The sequence below is a fragment of the Crinia signifera genome, chromosome 6 (genome assembly GCF_055691185.1).
Source record: "Crinia signifera chromosome 6, ASM5569118v1, whole genome shotgun sequence".
Lineage (NCBI taxonomy): Eukaryota > Metazoa > Chordata > Amphibia > Anura > Myobatrachidae > Crinia > Crinia signifera.
This window is the reverse complement of record NC_139222.1, coordinates 160,321,546-160,343,601: the sequence shown is the minus strand read 5'-3', so window position 1 is coordinate 160,343,601 and position 22,056 is coordinate 160,321,546. Positions and strand designations below refer to the sequence as shown.

General features: G+C 42.6%; 1 protein-coding gene across 1 annotated transcript; it reads left to right on the top strand.

Annotated features, from left to right (window-relative positions):
• Positions 1-210: 210 nt before the first annotated feature.
• On the top strand, positions 211-21,441 carry BPIFB2 (BPI fold containing family B member 2). Its single transcript, XM_083150121.1, has 15 exons — positions 211-316; positions 2,323-2,473; positions 3,575-3,679; positions 5,032-5,181; positions 6,036-6,096; positions 7,209-7,269; positions 8,238-8,329; positions 8,490-8,675; positions 10,575-10,628; positions 12,311-12,481; positions 15,882-15,949; positions 16,027-16,078; positions 16,501-16,564; positions 16,752-16,828; positions 21,293-21,441. Exons 1-15 carry the CDS (start codon positions 211-213, stop codon positions 21,332-21,334), a joined length of 1,440 nt encoding a protein of 479 aa, XP_083006247.1. The 3' UTR covers positions 21,335-21,441.
• The last annotated feature ends 615 nt before the right edge of the window (positions 21,442-22,056 follow it).

Sequence of the window (22,056 nt, the reverse complement as noted above, 5' to 3'; positions counted from 1 at the left end):
GGTTTTAAACATGTACCAAGTACTGTTTACTGTGACTTGAGCAAAAGTGTATGACACAGATCATGAATTTCAGAGTTGCATGAAATAAGTTTTCCATTTCTATAACTTTAGACATTATTCAATTAACAAATGTATAGGTGCTACCATTTGCTTATTTATTGGTACATTTTTCTGTTCCCTGGAAGCTTAAAATACATCACTGAAGACATTATGAAGCTGGTATTTCTGGCTGGGCTGTTGGCAGTATGGATTCCTCCACTGATAAGTACACCATGCAAAACTGTTGTACGTATTAAACAAGAAGCTATGGAGTATGGTAAGTAATGCTTATATATCACACTGGCTGGTTATCCCCCTAATATTCACCACAGAGCTTTTATTTTACCTTTTAACTAATATCATATTTGAATGGACATAAAAATAACAATAATAATAATAATAATAATAATAATAATAATTATTATTATTATTATTATTATTATTATTACAATATTGCTCATTATGTCCCTTGAATTTTCTGGAACTCCTAGACAAAGATATAGTGCAAACAATATTTTGGGTTATTCAGAGCTGATCACAGTTGTTCGAATTTGCAAGCGGATAAATTATCGAATGACTTTGCATGTGTGTGGATTGCAGTACACATGCGTGAGGCCAAACAGTGACAAAAATCAGCGATTACTTTTTCACAATCCCCATGCAACATGACTGACAGGAAACTGCCGTTTGTGCATGGCAACCGGCCATTTTGTGGGAGTGTCAGAAAAAAAATTTCAGCCTGTCTTTGTCGCAGACTTGTGCACACTTGCGGAGACTGGAAAAATCATTGTATGGTTAGTGAGTTGGGCAGCAACTATATAATAGCAGTAGTCTGCAAATTCCAACAGCAGTGATCAGCTCTGAATAATACCCACAGTCACTGACCACATTTAAAAGTATAGCTGTTGGCGATATCCACAGATTGAGTTGCATATGCGGAAGACATCGACCCACTTGCGCACACTTCTTTAATGATATTGTGCATGCTAACTGGATGATATCCATGAAAATGTAATTATGTTTAATTGATAACGTGCATATTTTTTAACATATTTTCGAATGGGGGTTATTCTGTTGGATTCGGTCCTCCGCACGCACACACGGAGGACCGATGTTTATGTATTGCACATGCGCCGGGTGCGTGGGGCCACGGCAAACAGTGTTCACTGGGCACACGCACCCAAGACTGCGGGTGGGAGGCATGGAGGGGTGCGGGCCAGCGGGCTGGGGAATTCGCCCATGGGAACGCCCAGTGTTTCATGGGCGTTCCATGAAAATGCTGGGTGTTCCCATGCAAATCGCCCAATGATGTGAATATCATCCCATGGGCTGTGATTGCATGTTTTGCCAAAACATCCATTCACAGTCGTGCTGGTAACCCCGCGCGTGTGTGTGTGTGGGGGGGTATAGTCCACATGCAATGCTGCAAAATTTGCAGCATTGCGTGTGGAACAGAATAACCCCCAATGTGTAGGCACCTTTAATCTTTCTGCATATGTTATATCAGCCCAGTTGTGTACTTTTTTGCTTTGCTTACAACTATGAAGTATATACTTATATACTATATTTTGACTTTATAGAAAAGCAGTCCATTCTATTCCACTTGTACATTGACTATTTTCTAATAGAAATATATTCTAAGAGAAACAGATCAACAATTTTTGCTCTTGCTCAATGAAATATGACAGGCAGAAGCTGATTGGTTGGTTGTTTGTCACTTTTTGAAGCTTGATACATCTGTCAATAAAACCATTACCTTGTTCATGTTTGCGGATACCTCGATACTGCTAGTGCATGCACAATAATGTACCCGATTAATACAAGTATAAGGTTATAAATGTATACATACAGTATATATATATATATATATATATATATATATATATATATATATATATACATATATATATAGTATATACCTATTTATACTATTTACACTCAAGGTAAATACAGTATTGGTAGATGACAGAATGGGAGGATGAGGTATAAGGCAAGGAGCAGTGTTGGACTGGCCCACAGGGCAATATGGGAAACCCCTGGGGGCCCCACTGCCTGCCTCTTCCTCTAGGGATCAGTTTGTGCACGTGAAGTACACATTATATATATATATATATATATATATATATATATATATATATATATATATATATAGTTGAGTGTAAATAGTATAAATAAGTATAAATTTGTATCAGTATCAATAGAAAATGGTGCAGACCTGCACTAAGAACACTACTTCTGGGAATGCATAAGCAACCAAGTCTTACATATCTGTATTGTTTACAGCTTGCCAGACTCAAAGAAGATCTCTCCAAAATGCATTTGGGCTCATTCCAATCCCTTCAGTTATTCCAAAAAAAGAGACAGGAATATTTGCGAATGGGGGCCTTTTGGGCTTCGGGAAATCTATTGTGGGCAATGCAATCAATCTGGTAGGGTAAGTTTCTCAAGATTTTAGCTTTATGTTATATTTGTACATTGAAAAAAATCAGAATGGGTTATAAACTAAGCTAAGCATCAAGTTAAGGTGTGTACACAAGCAGCCGCTGATGCTGGGTCAATATTGGCGACAACTGGGTCCCGGTGGGGTGCTGGCATCTGCTGGCAGGAATGCAGGGACAGCAGGCGCGTGTACATGGGGTTTATGCTACATTGAGCCCTCAGCTCTGAGATAGTAGAAATAGGCTGTACTGCACAGTCTATTTCTACATTAGATTACGATGCAGCAGGGTTGCACATCGGAATTGAATCAGGATTGGGTGATGTAAGCAGAGTGCGATTTTACCATGTGTTATGCGATTTTCACTGTATAGCCAAAATGGGAAGCATAAATTATGCTGTGTGTACACAGCATTAGGCCTCGCAGCTCTGAGGTCATTGCTTCCCTGGGTGCCCTTAAGCTAGATACACACTACACAGTATGCAGCATCATTAACGATATCGATGGTGCTGCCGGACAAACCATATAGCACTAAAACACTGATCAATATCGTTTATTGAAGTCACCACGCCCAAAATGCATTTGGTGACAATATTTTCAGATTTGACTGCATGCTTAGACAATCCAAAAATATACTGGAAGGTGCATGTGTTTAGGGCAGACTAGACTGGCCAAGTGGTTCCTTTTTGCTATCAAAGTTTTCTATGCAACTCCCACTATTCACTGTACATACACGGGAAAAGGTCGGCAGCTTATATGCAGTGAAGACGTTTATATACGATACTGTATTTGAGAATATTAATGAGCATCTCCAGTGATTGAGGTCTAAATGCTTATTAGCATAGGCAAATTCATACCTCCCAACATTCAAAAGTCCCCAGTCGAAACTCCCGAGCGGTCCTCCGTGCGGGCGTCTGAAGAGGGGGCGTGACTTAGGACAAAGGGGAGCAACTTTACAGAATGCTGTGCCCACAAAGCCATGCCCTCCTTTTCATTGCTTTTGGGGTCCGAATCAACTTTGCAATGGGAAAAGGGTGATCAAATAAATGGCAGAGATCATATTAATGTAAAAATAAACTGTTTATTTTATCAACACAGGATAAAAATTCTGGATGTCCAGCTTCCTGAACTGAATGTGAAGCTTGTTCCGAATGTTGGTGTCCAGGTTTCTGTAGATACAAAACTTCAAATCAATGGGAATATGTAAGTAAATATAAAAATCTCACTGTACATTGCTCATGATGTACTATAACTACGTATATGCATGTCTCTGTATACTGTGTGCACGTAAAGTTGTCCACTGTTTTTCTCTCTACCAACACAGTTGTCATCAGTAGTCTTGGAACTTAGACCTCCCCCATGCTAGGTGAAACAGACCTGTATGAAATGGGTATTCAACTCCAACCCAAGTTTCCAATATGCCACGCAGCAGTAGGTGGTATAAAAGTGCCCCTTAGTCCTCAGGTGACCCGTGTAATGCACCTGCTGCACTAACGGAAGTGCCACTGTCCCTTAGGTATACTCAACTCTGGCTATGTGCCCGCAACGGGTGGCAGATGATGCTCCTACAGTGGGGATCCTAACAGTCGGTGCTCCGACCGACAGGGGGGGTCCCGACTCACAGGGGCCATTGAGGGAGAATAGAGTGTGGTGAGTGTAGCGATCCACCGGGCCCGCAGTGAGCCCCCCTCTCAGAGCACCGGCATTCGAGATCCCGATGTCGGTATATTGACTGTTGGGATCCCGACTGTCGGAGCCCCATACCACACCCACCCACAACACACTCATGACCTAGTTCTCTTCCACAGTTGTCATCCTCCCATTTCATGTACTGAGAGAAGAGTTTGCAATGAGTCAAATTCATGGAAGGGGTGGAGGAGGCCCACGTGCAAATTATCAATTGATGATAGTGACATTATTTAGAGGTGGGAAAACAAATCCAAACATAAATTATTAACAATTGATTAGTATTAATGTTGCCTGAAGATGAGTATTACAACCCAAAACATTGCAAAGGAACAGGGCTAATTGTCCTTAAAATAAAGCTGTTTAAGGGAGAGATATAATAAGCCTTGGAGCGCTATAATATGGCGAGAGATAAAGTACCGTCCCATCAGCTCCTAACTGCCAAGTTACTGGCAGTGTTTGAAAAATGACAGGTAAGAGATGATTGGTTTATACTTTTATGAGAGAGAAAGAGGGGCGAGAGAGAGAGAGATGAATGATAATATTTGATTTATGACTTGGGAATAATGGGGCAGATGTATTAAGCATTAACAAGAGATAAATTCAAGTGTGATAAGGAGAGATAAACGTCCAGCCAATCAGCTCCTTTCTGACTTTTTTCAAACACAGCCTGTAACATGGCAGTTAGCAGGTGATTGGCTGGACGTTTATCTCTCCTTATCACACTTGGATTTATCTCTTGTTAAGGCTTAATACATCTGCCCCACTGTAGGTTACTCTCTCAATTGTCTCGAGCTATTTTCAGTATTCTCAGCTTAAATCATACTAATGTACTGATTATAAATGCTAATATTTTCTTCTTTCTCTAGAGTCATTGTAGGAGACATTGAAATCAGAGTTGGAGCTGGCGTAATTGCCGATGTCATAGTCTCCAGGACAGCCAATGGCTTTCCAGTACTCGGTGTTTCTGCCTGCAAGTCTATACTAGGAGAAATAAAAGTGACTGCGGGAGGATTTGGGTACAAGACAATTTATACTTTACACTTATTGGACTTGAATATAAATGAGATAAGTTTATAGTGTTGGTTTAAGGGGTAATGGGGCCTACATACATTTCAGGGCATTTTCTAATCAATCTAATTAAAATGCCCCTACATTGCTCCATATCAAGGGGCCATAGCGTTAGTGATTCATGCTGGATTAATCTAGTAATATCCCTGGGCAGGGCCACTGTTCTTACAGGAGTACACTGGCCCTGACAGATCGCTCAGCACACAGTGCTGACATCGCTGAGTGCTGAGCGATCTTGCTGAGTATTTTGAGGGATCTAGCATCGCTCAGAATGCTCAGAAAATCTCCCCGTGTGTAGGCCCCTGAAGAAATGTTAGTATTCATATACTACACATCTTATACTTCACATACGCAACAAAGTTAGTGATACGTTTATGCTGTATACAATCTATAGTTCTAAATTGTAATTCAGGTCACCATCTTTGGTTGGTATCTGGATCTCCTCCCAGGTATCTCACACTTGTTTAATGTGTGATTGATCCACCTGTAATCTCGGAAGAGTTCTAAAATACAAGCTCTTTTGATAACTGAGGACAATGTTAAGAATGACATGTGAAAATCCTTGAAGCTATTGTTTGCATCGCATTTGGCATGAGAACATTTTATTAAATAAGATTATTTATGAAAGCGTAGGGACCTAGACTATACATTTTCTAGTGGTTAGCCAAACCTCTAAGCATGGGTATACCCCCGATGGGACCTTCATGCCCCAGTCCGACTCTGTAATGTATGTGCTATATGTAATTAACTGTTAGTAAATACATTAATAATAATAATAACACTTTTATTTACTGCTTACCAGTTTACTTTCTGCAGTAGTTGAAGCAATAAAAGGACACATTCATGCCATCCTCAGTGATAGGGTGAGTGTACACTGAAGTTATCATTTAAATCTATATTTATAATCATGTATTACTATTAGATACAAAGTTATTTATTATAAAAAAAGGTACTTGTTACCTAGAACGGCGCCCACGATTTTGATCCTAGGCATCGCAAGGAAAAAAATCGCGTCGGTCGCATCGCATGCGGCCAAAAAATCGCATGCGATGCGACCAACGCGATTACCGCGATTTTACATAGGGAACAATGTTAAATGGCCCACAGACCCCAAATAGCCACCCTGAAGTGTGAAATGGCCCCCCCAATTGTTAACGCCACCCCACGATCAACGTCAACCCGAAGCGTGGTGAGCGCAGCTTGCCCGCGAGGGGCGGCGGTACGCGTCCTCTGACCTTTTCATACCCCCACTATCCACGTCGGCATGGAGTTGAGAATAGAAAGTGTGGCGAGCGCAGTGAGCCACCGAGCCCTCGCGGGGCGCGCTGCGCTCGCCACGTTTCCCTATGTGAAATCGGGTCAATTGGGCCATTTAACATTGTTCCCTATGTAAATCGCGGTAATCGCGTCGGTCGCATCACATGCGTTTTTTGGCCACATGCGATGCGACCGACGTGATTTACCTTTTACCATTCATTTCTATGTGAAATCGCGGGCATTGCATCGGTCGCATCGCATGCCATTATAATGGCATGCGATGTACATGCGATGCCCGCGATGGGCGCCGTTCTAGGTAACAAGTACCTAAAAAAATTATAAAACATAATATATATCATTAAACCCCCGGTGATCCCGAGTGTTCCAGAGAACACGGGTCTTGACAGATCACTCAGTACACATCACTGTGTGCTGAGCGATCTGTGCTGAGCGATCTGTACTTAACTGCATCGCTGTGCAGAGATGCTCAATCGCCCCCTGTATATGGGGCATAATAGTAATAATAATAATAGTTCTTAGTGCTTTCATTATGCCTTTCATTATATATTTAATTGATACCCATTGACCTGTTGATCTCTATTTATTTTTTTCCACAATTGTTATCAAATATGGTAGCTATATCCATTATGAACACTGGCTCGCACCATTATTTTCTGTGTGCAATAACTTCTAATTTACATCTCTCTTTTGTGCACAGCTCTGCCTGTCAGTTTCAAATGTATTCCTGGGCTTGAATGCAAACCTTGGCCTCTTAGTTGGTAAGATGTAGCGCATATAATAAACACAAAATAAGGTTAAAATGGATCTATTAACATTTCAAATAACAAAAAGTGAGGAAAACTTTATGGGGCATATTCAATGCGGCCTGCGAGGGGGTTTGTATGGCGAGGATCTTCGCCATCTAACCTCCTCGCCACCTGCTTGCCGTCTTCTATGTTCCGTGGAGATCCTCGCCATCAGAGGACGGTGTGGATTCCCCCGGAACGGCGAGGTTTGCCGCAAATGCAATGAGCTTGCTGCATATAACCACTAGCCTCGCCATTTTCATGGCTGCACTTGCCGTTGCCACCTTGCTGAAAAGAAAACGCGAGGTGGAAACGGCGAATGAAGAGGGGTCAGTTGAATACTGACCCACGAGCTATGATGGCGAGCTATCGGCACTGCTCGCCATCATAGATCGAGTAAACGCATTTAATATTACCCCATATATATTGGAAGCTCTTTTTATTGTTTATATTTCATGTCTACACCTATTTTTGTAATTTAACTGTTCATTCTCTTTCTTTCTTCTTACCCCAAATTATGTTACTTCCCTTACAAGTGATATCATGAAGCTGTAGCACCAATAATTAAAAATTAGTTTCCGTGTTTCATTATAACATAAAAAATGCAATTTATTTTAACTACTGTACTTGAATATAATTTTTAGCCTACATTGCTATTTATGAATGCATTCAATGCCGATCTCCCTGCTCCATGGGCACTGCCTCTTATATGATATCACAATGTCAAATGTGTTGGGGTGGGGAGTCTTATATCTGAAGAGAGGAGGGGGGGGGGGGTACGATAAGCCAAATCCCTCTCTGCTTCTACAGAACAGAACCATACCATGGCAATCTGGGCTATTGACAATGATGATTAATGGTTTCTGGGAAACTATATTCTGTCTATATGAAAATGAACATATAATATCCACAAAAAAACTGTTCTTTTTCTACTTTTACAGGCATTAGTCCCATTGCTGGTGACCTTGGCTTACAATACACTTTGCCAAGCTCTCCAGTTGTGAAAGGTGACTACATGGACATGGATATGAATGTAAGTTTTTTCTGGAGATGGAAACACACATTGTTATTCTGTGGCTTGAAATATTGGTATTTTTATCACTATCCCCCTTGTTTGATCTTGTTTTTCTGCTGTAGTCAACATGCAATGGACATGGTTGTAAATACAGTACTTTGTGGTTTTGTATGTATAGGCGGAATACAAGGTGCATGAGAAGGTTGTTGAACTACCAACGGGTGCCAAGGATTTCACACTCCCACTAAATGCAGGCAATAAAGACTCAATGGTCAACATGGGCTTTTCAGAGGACTTCTTCGGATCTTTTTTTACAGCTTTTCAGAGTTCCGGAGCATTTGACCTCGAAATCCCATCAACTTCTGTAAGTACAAATACAAGAATATGCAGATTTATGGAGACTTATACAGTTCAATTAGAAACAAAGGTTTTTAATTTACAGATAACTATATAATTTCTATACACATTTGGCCTTGGGATGTGCTTGGAGTTGCTATCAATGTTTCTTCCCTGGAATATGATGATGCAGTAGGATGCAATGATTACAAGCAGATGCATCCTGTGATAGTGATCCAGGATGCCCCAGGATGCAGCATCGGATCATTCTATCCACAGCTATATACAGTCAGTGGTGGACAGAATAATCATATTATACTACACAAGTCACTAGGTATGTCAACAATAGAGTGATCAGGTAATACTGTACACCAGCAATAACACTATGCGTGCCATAAATACGCTAGGAATGTCAAAGAAAACACAAGTGCACCCATGCATTTTGGGTGTGTGATATCAGCAATAGGCTAGGAAACGCGTTTGGGAGACATATTTTATTCTGCTCCTGAGGAAGCTGGGTGGATAATCCCAGGGAAACGCGTTGAGCTTTTATACTGGACACTCACCTCTATCATCACTAAGGGCTACCTATGGACTACGGACTAGTTCAATATATCTGTCCAATCTAATCTCCACCAACATTTTATCCGGAAAGCGATCCGAGGCAGCTCCAGACTTGTTTAAGTCATCCAGGTTTACCATCACCCCTGTCAGAGGAATCCTAATTTCATCTATGGACTCTGTTCTGGGACTCATTGGCCAACTGGTGTTCATCTGCTGCTCCATTGGATGCAGAGAGAAGTGTCTATTACAAGCAGATGCCTCCTGCTTCAAGCATTACCAGATTAACAATGGGGTGGATGGAGCTGCAGCTCCAGGCCTACATATAAAAATAAGCACGTCATGATGAGCAACAGCTGGCCACATGGTTTGCAAAAAATCATAACTATTAAAACGACATTTCTATTTGACAAATGTATGCAATTTTTGTACTTTTTTATATTTAGGGAGACACTGGGGCTTATAATGTATGGGTCCTACATGCCTTGGCCTCACCTCCTTCACTTTGCATACAAGGCCGTTCATCTCCAGGTCTATGAGGCCTTTAATCGGGCCTGGATTCAGAAGTGATCTTATGGCACCCCTAGCCACCCCTAGCAAAGGCCATGAAATGATGGAGATCCCTCACCTATTCCCACCCACTAAATGGCAACAACAAACCTCCATTTTCACAAATGGTAGCCATTGCCAACCCCAGGAACCGTTCATAGTATTTTGCAATGATAGGCGCAGGACCAGCCAGATCTGACGTAGGCCCATAGAGACAAGCCGACTGAACGGAACTTAAAATGAAACTAATTTGTCAACTACATTATAATTATTAATTTAGAAAACACCAATATATAATGCAGCACTAGTAGAGTTGATGCAGAGAATAAGCTCCAGAAAAGAAATGCTCTTGTATAAAGCGCATTCTGCACATAAGATACAGTACTCCCGAAATATGAATGCCACTATTTCACCACCATCATTATCATCATCATCATCATCATCATGTACTTACATATCCCTATAGTAATGGCAAAAATATGCCTCCAGTCCAAGCAGGCATATTTTGTTATATTGTGAATCTGCATGGGATGCATTTGCAGGAAAACATCCTCATGGACCATTGCTTTATGTGATAACATCTCTTTCTACTCAAGTCATGCCTCTTTGCTCATAACTACAGTAGCTATACACCAACATTACATATAGCTCAGTATAACTCCCGTTTGCAGAGTGAATTTACAAAAATATAAAATGTACAGTAAATAACCCAATCCACTACACTAGCCCACAGCCAACCTCCATATAGTATGTACCTATTCCATCAGTCTCAAACATTCAGCCCATATCTCTCATGTACTGTATGTGTTCTTTATAGGCTTCGATTGGGAGCTATCTGAGGACTTCTGTTCTGGGATCCCACATTCCTGAGGTATTTTTATCTAAGTATTTTGAGATTAAAAAATTTCGATATTGACCATATAAAAAATACAGTTAAAATGCTTAAATACTGTATTATATCATACAAAAATACTTACTGTATACTGTACTTATGTTCCGAAAAGTTGTCATGGTTATCATTACTATACGTATTGACTGGTAAGAATCCATATTGCTAGAAAATATATTCCAGACATGACAGTGGCGTAAGTTTGTCCCAGTCGCCCTGAGACAAGATAAATATTGATGTCCCCACACACACAGCACTTTATATAAATATATGTATGCATGTGTGTGTGTATGTATGTATGTTATGTATATTATGTTTAGAATAAAGAGAGTGTTACGTCTATTGTCCTGCTATGAGGGGAAGTCAGACACAGCAGCAATATGGACGGCTTTCAATGAAACTTGCAGGGAAGGAGAGGTGCCCACTTGGGAGTAGGAGCCCGGTGGCAGATGACTCCATTGCCTCCCAGAGTTACACGTCTGAGACATGAGAACAAGGAGTAGGGAAGATCTTGCTCATTATAGTGATTCACACTATTTTAAAGAGAACACAGTTGAGACAAGGGATCTTATTTAGGTCCATTCACATCCCCCCGATGGTGGGCATATGCGCAGGCACATTTCTGCGCCTATGTATACTGTATGTTGGGTGCATGCGGCCACAGAAGGGGACACGCACCCAAGATTGCAGGCGGGGGACATGGGGTGGTGGTGGATAGTCATGCCCAGCGTTTCATGGATGTTCCCATGAAAACGCTGGGTGTTCCCATGGAAATCGCCAGCTGACGTGGGTGCCGGGGGTGGGCAGCAGCCTTGCGAATCAACCAGAATAATCCCCAGGGAGTAGAGAATTCTAGTTAATAGTTTGTAAGGGAGCATTAAAGGCAGTGGGAGAATCTGATCAAGGGTTGTAGGGGGTTGTAGTGGGAAACCGCACAGAAAAGTCATAGAGTAGGCTACATTGAAAAAACTATTACTAGAGACACACCTCAGAGACAGCTAAGAGGATTTTGGGAGGAGATTTGAGATTTACAAAGAGATGGTGTTGAGGAATTTGTAGATGAGAATGAGTAGCATAATTTGAATTTTGGGATTCACAGGGTGGTGCAGCTAATGTGAAGCAGTAGACGAGGAAGATCAGTCTTGCTGTGGCTTTAAATAGAAAATAATATAAGTATAGTATACAGTTGTGAGGGAGATAGTTTGGTAGGTTGCAGTATACAAGACAGGAGATGAGGGAATGGGATTGGGAGTTTTGGTTGCAAATGCTTTACAGTATTGCAACATGACAACTTCACACTGGAGCATGGTCACACCACTGCATTCCCCTGGTGGGCTTTTCATGCCTCAGTCGAAAACTGTGCCCATGTACAATTGCTTATGTAATGCTGTACATCTTTATCATCTTAAATTGTAATGTTGTGTACATGTGACAGCTTAGTTTATAAATTTTCCATTTTGTGGTTTTGCGGGTACAACTCTTAAAGTGTAGAGCGTTTCCTGGGATAGGCTGGATTCACTAACAAATGTTCATCATTATACCACTATTCATGAAAAGCATAGGTATAAAAGCTAAAAGTATGTTATGTAGCAATTTTGGTGGACAATATGTCAAATATGTTGACAAAGGGTACTAAAATACTTTTATATTCACTTTGACTTTAGATCAGTTGGAAATATCAAAAGCCTCTACCTGTGAATTTAAATATTGTGCTGAGCCAATCACCAATTGTCGACTTACAGTCCAACCGGTTATCAGTACAGATTTCTCCATATGTAGAGATGTTCGTAGTGTTACCCAACATGCAAATTCAGCACCTGATGACAATCAATGTGGTGAGTATTGGCAAATTGGCACTAATGGGTACACTTTATATAATCATCACTACGTCAAGCACTCACACTTCATGCTTTATTAAATTAATGAGTAACTGACACTACTGTACCGATCAGTACAATCAAAAGAAAAATAAAGAAAAAAACATTTTTTTCTTCTAAAAAGGGCAGTTGCATTTTTGAGAGTGATTGCACATAACTGTTTTTTGGTCAGGCTCATTCATTACTTCTGGTTCTGCTCTTGGATTTCCAGTTGCTCTTTGCAGGGGTTGGGATCATTTGGTCGACCACAGGAAAGTCAACGTGCATCAGGTCAACCACTGAAGGATCGACACCCTGAAAATGTTGACATGGATTTATGTTGACAGTGTCGTTAGGACGACACAAGCATTAGGTCCACATGGGGAAGGTCAACAGTCAAAAGGCTGAAATGGGTTTTTAATTTTTTTGTCATGAATGTCGACACAGTCGACATAGACACCGCATTGGTGCACTATTGCACTCACCATGCTTTAGGAGTGGTGCTTTGCTACACTCGGCACACTATTATATTCTCTCTCCATGCCCTAGTGGATGGTAGGGCATGAAATACCGCTTGTCGGCACATGGTTTAAAAAAACTGTGAAAAACCCATGTCGACCTTTTGACCTTCCCCATGTTGACCTAATGCTTGTGTCCACCTAATGACCATGTTGACCTAAAGCCATGTCAACCTTTTGAGTGTGTCGATCTAAGGCCTGTCGACCTTCAGTGGTCAACCTATTGCATGTCCACCCTCCTGTGCTCGACCCAGTCACTGTATACCCTTTGCAGCTGTTCCCTAACTGATAAAGCTGCCAGAGTCTGTAAGAGAATTAAAAGAAAAATAATTAAACATAATCACTATAATGACTACCTGCTCCTGCTTTTATACATGATATACCGCCCCAAGATATACATATGATATCTGGGGGGTCAGGATACTGGCAGACAAGAGACACATTCTCTGGCATCCCTATAAGGAGAATGCAGACAGAATCCTCTCCCCCTACCCGCCTAACCCTCCCTAGCCGCAGCTTTACTCCCCGCCCCTCTGCCACCTGACCCTAACCTTCCCAGCTAGTGCCTAACCCTCTCCATCTAAATTTAACACCCATCTTCCCCACAGCCTAGCCCCAAACCCCCTTCTAAGTGCCTAAACCTAACCCACCATCCCCACAGCCTAACCCTAACCCTCTCTTCCCCACAGCCTAACCCCAAGTCCTCCTGATAGTGCCAAAACCTAGCCCCCCGCCCCCCTTGACCAGCTGCAAGCTAGCCCGCCCCTCATACTCTCCAATTGGGATGCCAGATGAAATAAGAATCCTGATCGAGGTTCTGGTGCCGGTCTACTGGTGGCAGTCAGGATGATGGCATCAGTATATGTCTTGACTGCTGGGATGCAGACCGCATCCCTTGCTTTCAGCAGAGATACAACATATAGATGTACTAGAATTGGTAAAGCAATAACTTCCGATGTAAATAACCATTTATGCTGTGTTCACACTGCCAGTGTATACAACTCGGCTTTTACCCAGCATTTCAATGCCATAAACTGCAGCGCTGTACCCCGCACTCACTGCTAAGGCAAATTCATGGGTGAAGCAGTTCTACCCGGTAATTTGCCTTTTAACACAGGGTTTTTTTTGCTGTGTGAAAGGGTCAACCGGGGTAAAAATCAGGGTTGGAGACCCGGGAATTCCGACATGTTCACAGTGGAAAAAAAATCCATATTAAAAGGCAAATTATCAGGTCAACATGCTAGACCCGGGAATGTTCCTAGCAGTGAGAATGGGGTAGTAATGACATTTGAATATTGTTGACCTATGACTCATTTAGCCTATGAAAACACAAGCAGATCTAGCTCTGTCAGAATAAGATTTTTTCTTTGCTTACAAATAATATGCTGTTTCTGCTATCTGAAGTCCATGGTGTTATTTGTTTAAAAAAAATATTAATACCTGTTGTCACTGGGTTGCAAATAATGCAATAGAAATTACTTATAGCAATGCAGGTAAAAGCTGATTTGTATTTTTGGTTTATACTCCCAGTTGATCTGAGGACACAACATCAGATCACTAACTTCGGCATGAACAGAAAATGTATCCTACAGTACATGCATTTATTTTTTGGAACACATTTCCTGTGGCCTTTTTTCATTTCAGGCAGTGGGGGAGATTCTCTAAACTAGAAATGCGGTAAAAACCCCGTTATCGGGGTTTTTACCGCATTTTGGGATGCTGTAAGCATCCCCCGCCGGGTTACCAGGCGGTACCCCATAGAAGCCAATGGGCTTTTACCGCAACCCTCCACTGCCCCGCGCCGACCCCCCGCCGCCCCGCGCGTACCCCCGCATCGCCCCCCCCCCCCCTCTCACCTGTGTCCGGGCAGCACAGAGCTGTGCTGCCCGGACCTGTGGCCTCTTCCTCCCTGCACTGATCCTCTTCCGGGTGCAGGGAGGAGGAGAGCCTGGCGCAGCAGCAGCAGCGCCGGGTGTGTGAGGGAGGGGGAGGCTGCCGGGACCTGCTGGGACCCGGCGACTCTCACCGCAAAGGATAGCTCTTAACGCAAGAGCTGTCCTTTGCTATAATTATCGCATATGTTAGAACATATGCAATAATTATAATTGCGATGGGCGGCGAAGGGGGGCGGAGATTCTTAGAGAATCTCCCCCAGTATAAGATACATTGAATACATAGCTCTGCTAATGTTTGTGTAGCTGCTATCCATGCACAGATGCAAAAAATATTGTTCAACTGCAAATGAATCGAAATAGCCTATACCTTTGAACTTACCCAACTAAAATAAAGAACAGGAGGACAAAAATGAATCTACTATATCTTCTGCTGATTTATCAGACTTTTACATTATTTTTCAGTCATAAGGGTTCCTATAACATCATCTACAATTTTGTAACTAATATAATGTCTAGTTATTTTGCCCAATTTTGAGTGGAAAATTGGGCAGGGATCTTCCGTGAGATTCCCAAGGTTGGGACCCCTCTCCCTTTATTCTGAAAGAATCCTGCAAGCCCCTTGCTGCCACCCACAGCCAGCCACTTCCCAATTGGTGAAATAATTCCCTCTGAATCATGTCATGTTGGCCACCATACTGGTTTACATTTCCAGGAATAGGGGTTTGCTATAGCAGGGGGTGGGGCCCGGAGGACTCAATCACCACACCACGCCCCATGCATCTCCCACCTGGCTGCCCTCTACCGAAGGCTGCTCCAACTATGTTGACAAGCATGACAAGAGGTATATTTTCCATTTTTAGCTAAGTAACTAATTCCATTAGCATTAAGCAATATTATTTATAAAGCCTTTAAAAAAAAACCTATTAATACATAGATTTACAAAAATTTCTTTAATTTCTTGTATAGGGTGCTAGCTTAATTGCCAAATTGGATGTAAAAGGAGGGAAGCTGAAGACCTCAGTGGCTCTGCAAGGGTATGCTATTGTGTATAATCAGTTTTTCTAATGTTTGCCCTGCTCAAATATTAATGTATATATGTTCTCTGTTACAGAGACCTCAACATTGCAATGACATCTACTTCTTTTGGAAAATGCAGCTGTGATGTAAGTGATGTACCTTGAGAGCAGAGACAATGTGGAAACTTATTGCGGCCCTAGAAAAAGTTCTAGAAGTGGCCCCATATATGTTTTACTGAAACAACTATAATTGCAACACACCGTTGAGCAGGGTTTGCACACTGCTATATTCCACTAGCTACATCAGTGGTAGAAGAGGCCAAAGCAACATGTGATGGTAGGCAAAGAAAGCATTGAAATGATTCCAAACAATACAGTGATCACCCATTAGCTACCATACAATACAGAGAGGATGACTTGGTTAGTGGCTGTAATTCATTGTTTTTATTGAATTTTTTTTATTATGTCAATTCACTAATTAGCCACCATCATCAGATACACATTTCAAAGTAATGAGATGTTTCAGTCTTTGCTTTCATGTATAATGTATATTTCTGTTTCTGTTATAGCCATCATTACTGAATGGATACATGCGTGCAGTGTTTGAGAAGGCATACCTGCTTCAGATAAATGGTAAATGGTCAACAAAAATAACAAAACTGATAAAATGAATTCCAACTTCTAATAAACTTTTAATCTAAACTCCATATTCAATTCTCTATTTTTAATATCATCAATATCTTGTTCCATTTTAAAAATGGTATAAGTACAAGTGTAACTTTTTCTGTATTAAACTGATGTTATTTAATTTATTTTTCAGCGGAACTGAGTGTAGGAGTATCTCTACCATCATTACCAAATGTACAACTTCTTCATGAAGTTGTGGAGATAAAGGAGGTAAGCAAGTATTGTTAGATTTTAGAAAATGAATAAATTACATATGCAAATGCAGGATCACATTTATTTCAAATGAGCTATTTTATGAATAAATTAACTAATTAATGAATATAGGTCTTAATTCAGCATGGATTGCTAATCTGAGAAATTGCAGTTGTCTGTGAGTAGATAGCCGCCGCCTAGACAGATAGAAAAAAAGCCCCTTGCTAAATTGCAAATGGATTGCTAATCCCTATCCACCCGCGAATCCATACGCCATTCCTGAAGCATCGAAACGACTTTGCCGTCTGTGCAAATCTGAGTAGCACTGAGGCTTCCATTAATCTGCTACTGAGACAGGCTGAATGAGGACAGTTCTGCCATCACAGATCCACCCTAAAACCGCCTGGGCACACCTTCAGTTTTACTGACATACCCAGTAAACGGCAAGTTTCCAACCCCAAAAAACGGGGTTCCTGTCAGTCAAACTGCAAAGGGATTGTGTTTACCCTCCATATGCATTTTCAGTTGCTATTTCTCATTGCACATGCACAATGCGCAGTTGTTCGATAATCGCTCAATTGATTATTGATCCATGTTGTGTTAGGCCCCTTGTCTAAACTGCATTCTTTGGGTACTTGTTTCCTAGCACGGCGTACTCAATGTACTCAATGTTAAATTCCTATGTAAAATCGGGTCCATTGTATGCCATTGCGATGGACCCGATTTTACATAGGGAACAATGTTAAATGGCCCAATGGACCAGATTTTTGATTGTATACCCACCCTGATGGGTAATTTGTATGTCAAATGCCCCCCCATTGTTAACACCACCCCACTATGAACGCCAACCCGAAGCGTGGCGAGCGCAGCGAGCACGCGAGGGACTGCGGTACGCGTCCTCCGACCTTTTCATACCCCCACTATCCACGTCGGCGTGGAGTTTAAATTATATAGTGTGGCGAGCGCAGCAAGCCACCGAGACCAAAACGTGGCGAGTGCAGCGTGCCCTGCGAGGGGACGCGTAATACCTGTGAAGTAATGCGCGTCCCCTCGCAGGGCTCACTGCGCTCGCCACGCTTTGGGCTCAGTGGCTCGCTGGATAGTGGGGGTATGAAAAGGTCAGAGGACGCGTACCGGCGCCCCTCGTGGGCTCGCTGCGCTCGCCACGCTTCAGGTTGGCGTTAATCTTGGGGTGGCATTAACAATGGGTTGGCATTTGACCCATCAGGCTGGGGATACAATGAAAATTGGGGTCTCAGGGACCATTTTACATTGGTTCCAATGTAAAAATAGCGTCGATCGCATCGCATGCGATTTGGTTGCATGTGATACGATCGACGCGATTTTTTAGGACCTGATGGATACAATTTCTATAGCTGGCGCCGTGCTAGGAAACAAGTACCCATTTTCAGTTGCTATTTCCCATTGCACATGCACAATGCGCAGTTGTTCGATAATCGCTCAATTGATTATTGATCCATGCTGTGTTAGGCCCCTTGTCTAAACTGCATTCTTTGTTCTGTTTTCAAATGCAAGAGCATTACCCCACATGTAAAGCTAATCATTTCTGGCTACTTCCTTTTAAAGCAGTATTAGAGTTGGATTATTGGGTTAATGACTATATTCAGGCAGTGTAATGTATATTTCCTTACACAGGAAACTCCTTTTTTATTCAGTACTAGTTAAAAGCCCGTCAAAATGATGGCTTCTTCAATGTACTTTCACTTTGATTGTTATATTAAATATTTATGCATGTTTATTTATTGAAATGAATTAAATGCTGTTTATTCCAGTTATGCTGGTATGAGCCACGGAAAGAACCTATAAATACAAGATAGAGTACAATAAATACTGCTTTATTTTCTTACTGTAGGCCTTCATTCAGTCGGGTACCAGGTGACAATCCCGACTGTTGGGATTCTGATGGTCAGTAGACCGACATCAAAATCCCAGCTGTTAAAGTCTGGAAGTCAGGAGCCCAATGTACAGGGGCTAATCTTCCTCATGGAGGTCCATGACCCCCATAGAGGGACAAAATAACCTGTGGCGAGTGCAGCAAGCCACCAAACCCACGAAAGGCTTCTTTGAGCTCACCCCACTGTCAGAGTACCACTAGTCAGGATTCTGGCGTCGGCCTAATGACTGTCTGAATCCGCACTGTTGGACCATCATACTACACCCCAGTCAGTCACAAAAGCAAAGTTTTGTTGTTTACATGCAAGACTTTCTGGAATTACTTTTTCTTGTCTCAAGTGTAACTGGAGAATGGCTAAGATTAAGGGCTGAGACTAGGGCTGGACTGGAAGTGAACTCAAAGAAAGTGTTCATTTTCATAACTGCAATGGGCATGCAGTAAAGGTGTGATGTGTGAGTGTAATCACAAATTTCAACAAACATGGCCACCAAAGAGTCTCAAATGCAGCATCCCAAAGGGATCTAATCTGTGCAACCCTGGTGTAAGTGTAAAGGGCACTTACTGTACACTAGAGCACTAGATTTGGTCACTTTTCATCCAATTTTGGCAATAAATCGGATGAAAAGTGTCCAAATCGTATTTTTTTATATCAGTTCAGATGCAATGCATGGTCCCATGTAGGGATGCCGGGATTGGCATCCTTAGTTTGCAGGCGTGTGCCCGATACCCACCCCCACACCGGCCGACCCGCAGATTTACTTACATTGGCGGGCGGACGGGAGTGGAGTGGGTTCCGAGGTGCACGGTGACGTCGGGCTCGTGCACCTCCTCATCAGCACTGCAGCAAGATAAGAAGCAGGCGGGCCGGCACAGGTGAAGGGGCGGGCGGGCCGGCACAGGAGAAGAAGTGGGGGGCGGGCGGCCAGGAGGAGTGACACTGACAGCAGTGTGGGTCCTGCGCAGCGGGACCGTCACGCTGCGCAGGCCACACGCAGGGGTCAGGAACAGCCGGGCAGCGTCTGAGCGAGTGCTCAGACGCTGCCCGGTATTAGACTGCGCATGCAGAAATCCCGGACTTTTTAGGGCCAAGTCCCGGGATCCCTATCCCGGGATTGGCCACACTAGTCCCATTCACATCCCATCAGAGCCTGAAGTGCTGCACTCTATATTTATTGCATCACCATGCCTCCAGCTTACTTGGCTGCGATTGCATGTGATACATCGTATGCAAAACTACTTCATAAGATGGTTCAAGTGGGATAGCGGGTGACTTCTTCCTTTGGAGAAGTCGCCCTAATGAATTGGCACCTTAACAATTGATAGTGATACTGCTAAGCTACTAATGGTGAATGTGTCCAAATCGTTGCAAAATTTAAATGTAATAAAACAGCAGGAGCACTGTTTAGGGTACTTGTGTATTTTGGCGGCGCCCATCGCATCGTATACCATAACGCATGCGATGGTATGCGATGCGACGCAATATCGTACGATAGTGCACGATGGCATACAATTTTGAAATTGTATGCCATTGTACATGGCATACAATGCCATACGATGCGATGCAATTAAACATTGTAAAAGCACCCTAATGGGTGCTTATACAATGTTAAGCACCCTAATGGGTGCTTACAATGTTAAATGCACCCCCACGTCACCCCCCCACTATAAACGTGAACCCAAAGCGTGGCAAGCGCAGCGAGCCCGCGAGGGGCGGCGGTACGCGTCCTACGACCTTTTCATACCCCCACTATCCACGTCGGCGTGGAGTTGAGAATAGAATAGTGTGGCGAGCGCAGCGAGCCACCGAGCCCGAAGCGTGGCGAGCGCAGCGTGCCCCGCGCGGGGACGCTGATACCTGTGAAGCCCGCGAAGGGACGCGTTTACCTGTGAAGGTATCCGCGTCCGCTCGCCACGCTTCGGGCTCGGTGGCTCGCTGTGCTCGCCACACTATTCTTTTCTCAACTCCACGCCAACATGGATAGTGGGGGTATGAAAAGGTCGTAGGACGCGTACCGCCGCCCCTCGTGGGCTCGCTGCGCTCGCCACGCTTCGGGTTCACGTTTATAGTGGGGGGGTGGCGTGGGGGTGCATATGATTTTTTATCATATAGGGGGTCAAAATCGCGTCGCATCGCATCGCATGCCATCGGGTACATGGCATGCGATGCGATACGTTCATCGTACGACGGACATCGGGGGCGCCGCCAAAATACACAAGTACCCTGTTTAAAAAGTCATTACATATCATTATTATTTCACAAATAATAATAATAATAGTAATAATAATAATAATAATAATAGTAATAAATTGAAGACCTTTTTTAAAATAAATTGCGCTTAACTTGCAGGTTATAAGAATGACTTTGAATAATGCCTTGATTTCTAGAGTCTGTCTAGTTAAAACTCTGAAAAGTAAAGTTATGACACTTCTGGGAATCACTATTGCATTGCGGAAGAAATACAAGTGTTTGTCCTCCAGGGGGCAGCCCCTCATTATACTCAGAACCTTGACTAGTATTGTACTATATATACTTTGTTAAATGCCTGTATTATTTTTTCTTTCTATAGGATTATGCAGTAATGTCATGTGATCTTCAATATGTCAAGTAAGCAGCGTTAACATTTGATCATGGACAAGCAGCAAAACACCTGTCAATATCTTACATCAAGGAAAATTATTTCAAATAAATAGAAAAGAATTCATGCTTTACAAATAATAAAACTGTGCAATACAGCATTTGTTGTTATTTGCCTACTCCAAAAGAATTTAAATTAATTTGCTGGGAAATTATTTTTTCTACAACTGCAGTATGTCTATAAACTAGTGATGAACGGGTACCAATCTCCAAGATCCATCCCCCCAATCTGAGGTGGGAATCTATATAAGACCCCACCAATTGGCGCCTGTATTGGGGTGCAGTCTTGAGGTGCTGTCTTGTGCTGTACAGGGTGCTGCTGTCCTCCTGTCCTGGCCTGTGCTTTGTGTAGGGGTGTTGTGATGTGCTGTACAGGGTGCTGCTGTCCACCTGTGCTCTACTGGGGCGCTGTCCTGTGCACTGTAAAAATAAAGGGGTGCTACCCTGTATGTCATAAAAATAAAGGGCACTGTCCTGTGTGCACCATAGAAATAATAATACAGGATTGCTGCCCTGTGTGCTGTTGCTGTAAAGAGGCGCTGCCCTGTGTAAAAATGAAGGGAAAACTGTGGTAGCACAAGAAGTTGTGCAGGAAAGGATGTTACGCTGTGTGAGTGCACACTATAAGGAGATTTCTTTTTTGGTTCAATGTATTGAAATGATGTATTCAATAAAATTTACCTTTTAATAAACATT

Excerpts from the sequence above, each read along its gene's own strand:
- BPIFB2 (XM_083150121.1), top strand. The coding sequence starts at position 211 with ATGAAGCTGGTATTTCTGGCTGGGCTGTTGGCAGTATGGATTCCTCCA. Across the intron at positions 5,182-6,035 it reads GTGACTGCGGGAGGATTTGG|TTTACTTTCTGCAGTAGTTG; the intron begins GTACAAGACAAT and ends ACTGCTTACCAG. Across the intron at positions 6,097-7,208 it reads ATGCCATCCTCAGTGATAGG|CTCTGCCTGTCAGTTTCAAA; the intron begins GTGAGTGTACAC and ends TTTTGTGCACAG.